This window comes from Bison bison, unplaced genomic scaffold (genome assembly GCF_000754665.1).
Source record: "Bison bison bison isolate TAMUID 2011002044 unplaced genomic scaffold, Bison_UMD1.0 scf7180017864281, whole genome shotgun sequence".
Lineage (NCBI taxonomy): Eukaryota > Metazoa > Chordata > Mammalia > Artiodactyla > Bovidae > Bison > Bison bison.
The window spans coordinates 1,186,090-1,191,958 of NW_011494853.1; the positions used below are offsets into that span (position 1 = coordinate 1,186,090).

General features: G+C 49.4%; 1 protein-coding gene across 1 annotated transcript in view; it reads left to right on the plus strand.

Annotated features, from left to right (window-relative positions):
- The window catches only part of LOC104995504 (antigen WC1.1-like), a 49,874-nt gene that overhangs the window by 42,857 nt on the left and 1,148 nt on the right, over positions 1 to 5,869 (plus strand). Inside the window, 6 exon segments of the mRNA XM_010849380.1 lie at positions 3,770 to 4,084; positions 4,425 to 4,466; positions 4,547 to 4,566; positions 4,568 to 4,862; positions 5,119 to 5,151; positions 5,708 to 5,845. Coding sequence (XP_010847682.1) covers positions 3,770 to 4,084; positions 4,425 to 4,466; positions 4,547 to 4,566; positions 4,568 to 4,862; positions 5,119 to 5,151; positions 5,708 to 5,845 — 843 coding nt within the window.

Consider the following 5,869-nt stretch of genomic DNA (forward strand, 5'->3'; position numbering starts at 1 on the left):
ACATGTGGAGGTGTCCTTCCCAGGGATGGGGGCGGCACGACTGCAGACACAAGGAGGATGCAGGGGTCATCTGCTCAGGTCCACGCTGCACACTGTCCGCAGGCAGGGGGAGGGGTGGGGCTCTGGAGGACAGGGATCTGAGCTTTGAGGGAGAGATGCTGAAAGGACAGAGAAGGAGGCTTCCTCCCATGGGGCCTGTCTTTCCAGCAAACGAGAAGATGAGGTGCTTTCACTTCCTCCTGCAGCAGCTGAGATTGTGGTCCTTTTTTCTCAGTAGTGTTTCCTGGCAGAGCCGTTTCTGACAGTTTCCATGTGAAAGCAGGGCTCTCTCTTCAGTTCCCTGTGGTAGTACAGTCTGGAGATCCTGTGGATGATGTAATGAAAGCACAGACTTACTCTGTTCAGTTCTGTATGCTAGGAGTCTGTTGAGGGTCTCCGTGGGCCAACATCCCAGTGTCCACAGGGCTGCGTTCTTCCTGGAGGACCCCTTTCCCAGCCTTTCCTGGTTTCTGTGTGGTCTAATTCCTTGGCTTGAGTCTTTCTTCTTCAGCAACAGCGCCTCTTCTGCCCATTCTTCCTCATTTACATTTCCCTCTGACTGGAACTGGGAAAGGTTGTCCATTTCAAAGGATAGTGTGGCTTAGGAGGTGTTTAAACTGTGGTCTATGAAAAGGTAAAATGATAGGATACTGAAAGAGAAACTCCCCAGGTCAGTAAGTGCCCAATATGCTACTGGAGATCAGTGGAGAAATAACTCCAGAAAGAATGAAGGGATGGAGCCAAAGCAAAAAGAATACCCAGCTGTGGATGTGACTGGTGATAGAAGCAAGGTCCGATGCTGTAAAGAGCAATATTGCATAGGAACCTGAAATGTCAGGTCTATGAATCAAGGCAAATTCGAAGTGGTCAAACAAGAGATGGCAAGAGTGAATGTCGACATTCTAGGAATCAGCTGAACTGAAATGGACTGGAATGGGTGAATTTAACTCAGATCAGATCAGATCAGTTGCTCAGTAGTGTCCGACACTTTGCGATCCCGTGAATCGCAGCACGACAGGCCTTCCTGTCCATCACCAACTCCCAGAGTTCACTGAGACTCATGTCCATCGAGTCAGTGATGCTGTCCAGCCATCTCATCCTCTGTCATCCCCTTCTCCTTCTGCCCCCATTCCCGCCCAGCATCAGAGTCTTTTCCAATGAGTCAACTCTTCGCATGAGGTGGCCAAAGTACTGGAGTTTCAGCTTTAGCATCATTCCTTCCAAAGAAATCCCAGGGCTGATCTCCTTCAGAATGGACTGGTTGGATCTCCTTGCAGTCCAAGGGACTCTCAAGAGTCTTCTCCAACACCACAGTTCAAAAGCATCGATTCTTCGGTGCTCAGCCTTCTTCACAGTCCAACTCTCACATCCATACATGACCACAGGAAAAACCATAGTCTTGACTAGACGGACCTTTGTTGGCAAAGTAATGTCTCTGCTTTTGAATATGCTATCTAGGTTGGTCATAACTTTCCTTCCAAGGAGTAAGCGTCTTTTAATTTCATGGCTGCAGTCACCATCTGCAGTGGTTTTGGAGCCCAGAAAAATAAAGTCTGACACTGTTTCCACTGTTTCCCCATCTATTTCCCATGAAGTGATGGGACCGGATGCCATGATCTTCGTTTTCTGAATGTTGACTTTAAGCCAACTTTTTCACTCTCCACTTTCACTTTCATCAAGAGGCTTTGACATCAGTTGCTAACTGATCTGATCTGAAACATCCCAAGGTCCTTAAGTTTGTTACATCTGTAAAGTTCCTTTTGCCACGTCAGGTACATATTCACAGGTACTAAGGATTTGTATGTGGACATTTGTGGCTCCGTTATTTTGCTTCCCTCCCCAAATACCCACATCACATTCCATCTACAAACCATTTTAGGATTTTTTTCAGGAAGCAGGAGTCAGTTCTCCATCCCGCAGGTGGCCTGGTAGGTCTTTCTCTGTTTGTATCCGCTACACCGTCATGGTAGAAATAGAAAGACAGACACAAATGGATATAATCAGGTAGAAGTGAGGCAATGGTAGTGAAAGGTTGTTGTTGAATCACGCAAAGACGTTGGGATTCTTGGCCCCTGGAGGAGAAGAATTCAATCCGGGGCCAGAGACGAGGCTTGACCGCTCAGAGCTTTTGTGTAATAAAGTTTTATTAAAGTATAAAGGAGATAGAGAAAGCTTCTGACATAGGCATCAGAAGGGGGCAGAAAGAGTACCCCCCTGCTAGTCTTCAGCTGGATGTTATATAGTCACTAGCAGTCTGTTAATGAAAGAAAGGAATGTCTTAAAATTCAGAATGGCACCAGGCCCCTCACCCATAAGATGCATTTTGGGATAATCTTGGGACCAAATGTTTTATCCTGGGCCATAAAATGATTAACTTGAATCTTGAAGAAGGGCAGACCACCATACAAATAGTTTCATTTACATAGATTAGGGGAACAATATCTGAGTATAACATACTGGTTTGTCAAGTAGGTTCTGAGCCAAGAGGCGGAACCTTGGGGTAAATGGGAACCTTGGGAACCTTGAAGACGGAGCTTGGGGTAAATGCATAGTATATTAGCATCAGTTCAGTTCAGTTGCTCAGTCGTGTCTGACTGTTTGCGACCCCATGAATCGGAGCATGCCAGGCCTCCCTGTCCATCACCAACTCCCAGAGTTCACTCAGACTCACGTCCATCGAGTCAGTGATGCCATCCAGCCATCTCATCCTCTGTCATCCCCTTCTCCTCCTGCCCCCATTCCCTCCCAGCATCAGAGTCTTTTCCAATGAGTCAACTCTTCACATGAGGTGGCCAAAGTACTGGCGTTTCAGCTTTAGCATCATTCCTTCAAAAGAAATCTCAGGGCTGATCTCCTTCAGAATGGACTGGTTGGATCTCCTTGCAGTCCAAGGGACTCTCAAGAGTCTTCTCCAACACCACAGTTCAAAAGCATCAATTCTTTGGTGCTCAGCCTTCTTCACAGTCCAACTTTCACATCCATACATGACCACAGGAAAAGCCATAGTCTTGACTAGACGGACCTGTGTTGGCAAAGTAATGTCTCTGCTTTTGAATATGCTATCTAGGTTGGTCATAACTTTCCTTCCAAGGAGTAAGCATCTTTTAATTTCATGGCTGCAGTCACCATCTGCAGTGATTTTGGAGCCCAGAAAAATAAAGTCTGACACTGTTTCCACTGTTTCCCCATCTATTTCCCTTGAAGTGAATGGGACTGGATGCCATGATCTTCATTTTCTGTATGTTGAACTTTAAGCCAACTTTTTCACTCTCCACTTTCACTTTCATCAAGAGGATTTTTAGTTCCTCTTCACTTTCTGCCATAAGGGTGGTGTCATCTGCAAGCTTAAGACAAACATTTCCATAAGAAAAAGGCATTGGTTATCTCTAGGTTTGCGAATAGTTACCTTCAAGCGAAACCAGGTGACATTATGGCAACACATTATTTTAAGAGAAACCTCCATTTAAATTTGTATAGAGAAGGAAAAAATATCACTAGTTTGTTTCCTCCTGCTGCTTAAGAGAGATAAAAATGTCTGATACTTGCAGGCTATTTCCTCTTTTGGAGACCCCTAGCCTTCCTGCCTGTTACCCTCTCAATAGTCTTGTCAACTAGTGGGCATCTCCGCAGTTGGGTCAGGGATGTATGGTCACAGTTTCTGGGAGAGAGGAAGACCCAGAGCCCTGAGCGGAGTGCTCACTGTGTCCTGTCTCCTCTCTTTCAATCTTAGAGTTCCTGGCCCTCCGGATGGTGAGCGAGGACCAGCAGTGTGCTAGGTGGCTGGATGTTTTCTACCACGGGACCTGGGGCGGTGTCTGCCGTAACCCCATAGATGACATCACCATGTCCATGATCTGCAGACAGCTTGGCTGTGGGGACAGTGAAACCCTCGACACTTTTGTTGCTCTTAGAGAAGGTTCTAGGCCCTGGTGGGTAGATGGAATCCAGTGTCAGAAAACTGACACCTCTCTCTGGCAGTGTCCTTCTGACCCTTGGAAATACAGTTCCTGCTCTCCAAAGGAGGAAGCCTATATCTCGTGTGCAGGTGACTTACTGTTTCTGTGTCTGTCTCAACCCCAAAGGATGTTGTTAGAGTGATTTATGCTTTCCAATCTAAGTGATGATTTTAAGTTGAGTCTACAAAATGTCTATGTGCCCGTGTCTGTGTGTGTGTTTGTATTTGTTGTGGGGTGTGGAGACCAATAAATGATGAACAGTTACACTTATTTCAGCTGATGATCACATGCACTGAATGTCTCAGACCAGGAGATAATGAGCCTGTGTTTTCACATGTCATTTGCACTGAGTCAGACCTTAGATAATCTTATGTGGAGACAGGACCACCCCCAGCTGTCCCTGATCCACTGTTTCCCCATTGTGTGCAGGAAGAAGACCCAAGAGCTGTCCAACTGCTGCCCCCTGCACAGGTATGTCAGCCCCCTCCCCTGTGGCTTCCAGGGGCTCCCTCCCACCGGGGCAGTCACAGGAGGGGCTGCTGCCTTTTCAGACAGAGAGAAGCTCCGGCTCGGGCGGGGGAGACAGCAAGTGCTCAGGGCGGGTGGAGGTCTGGCACAGCAGCTCCTGGGGCACCGTGTGCGATGACTCCTGGAGCCTGGCAGAGGCTGAGGTGGTGTGTCAGCAGCTGGGCTGTGGCCAGGCCCTGGAAGCCATGCAGGCTGTGGCATTTGGCCCTGGAAATGGGAGCATCTGGCTGGACGAGGTGCAGTGCGGGGGCCGGGAGTCCTCCCTGTGGGACTGTGTTGCAGAGCCCTGGGGGCAGAGCGACTGCAAGCACGAGGAGGATGCTGGTGTGAGGTGCTCTGGTGAGTGAGGGGCTCGGGGTCCACCCTGGGTGAGCTGGGGCAGCACGGGGACAGTGGGCTGGACTGGGGGTGGTGGGGAGTTTGTGTTCAGAGAGTGTCTGGGTGCTGGGGCTCTGATCTAGCGCAGTGAAGCTGGGACGACTGGGCACTGATGTCATGGAGATTGAGGTGGTGATTTCAGGGCTCAGGAGGGAAAAATGGGTTACCCTGTGATCTGGCCAATTCCCTTTACCCAATCTCCTGTTTTTCTCTTTAGGTGCAAGGACAGCATTGCCCCCTACTACAGCAGGTACTGTGGTCCATCCATGGGCAGGGGAGAATACTAAGATTCTGGTAACCTGTTCTATGGGCTCTCTGACAACTCAGGAGATGAAAGAGCCTGAGGAGTCCTGGCTGTTGGGAAGGAGCTGGGGCATTATGATGGGGAACGCCCCTGCCTTGGTTCCCAGGGCCACATGTTTCTCAGGCCCAGGATCCAAGGGAGTCTAGTTCTGGTGTTGCAAATTCTAAAGTTCTCCCATTCTCCTACCTGCCCCTGAGTGTTGCTCCTCATCAGTGAGGTGCGGGTCTCAGGACTGTTTGATGCCCAAGGAGAAGGGATGAGCTGGGTCCTCAGGCTGTCTCGGCAGGGCAGCTCCCTGACAATCCCCGGCTTTGCCTCAGGGCCACACTGGCTGGAGTGGAGTTGATTTGTCTCTGGATGAGACCTGGAGGAGCCCAGTCACTATTAGTATATTTGTGTCTGAGGCTAGGACACCATCATCCAGAGCCCCCAGAAATGCTGGTACAGGGGGTTTCTCTGTGCCCAGGACCTTCTTCACACTCTGTTGCCTTGCTTTCCTTAGGGGCCAGACCAACCTCAAATCCTCTCCCTGGCATCTTCTCCCTGCCTGCGGTCCTCTGCCTCATCCTGGGGTTTCTTCTCTTCCTGGTCCTCATCATCCTGGTGACTCAGCTGCTCAGATGGAGAGCAGAGTGCAGAGGTGGGCTGCAGGGGGAACTGGGGA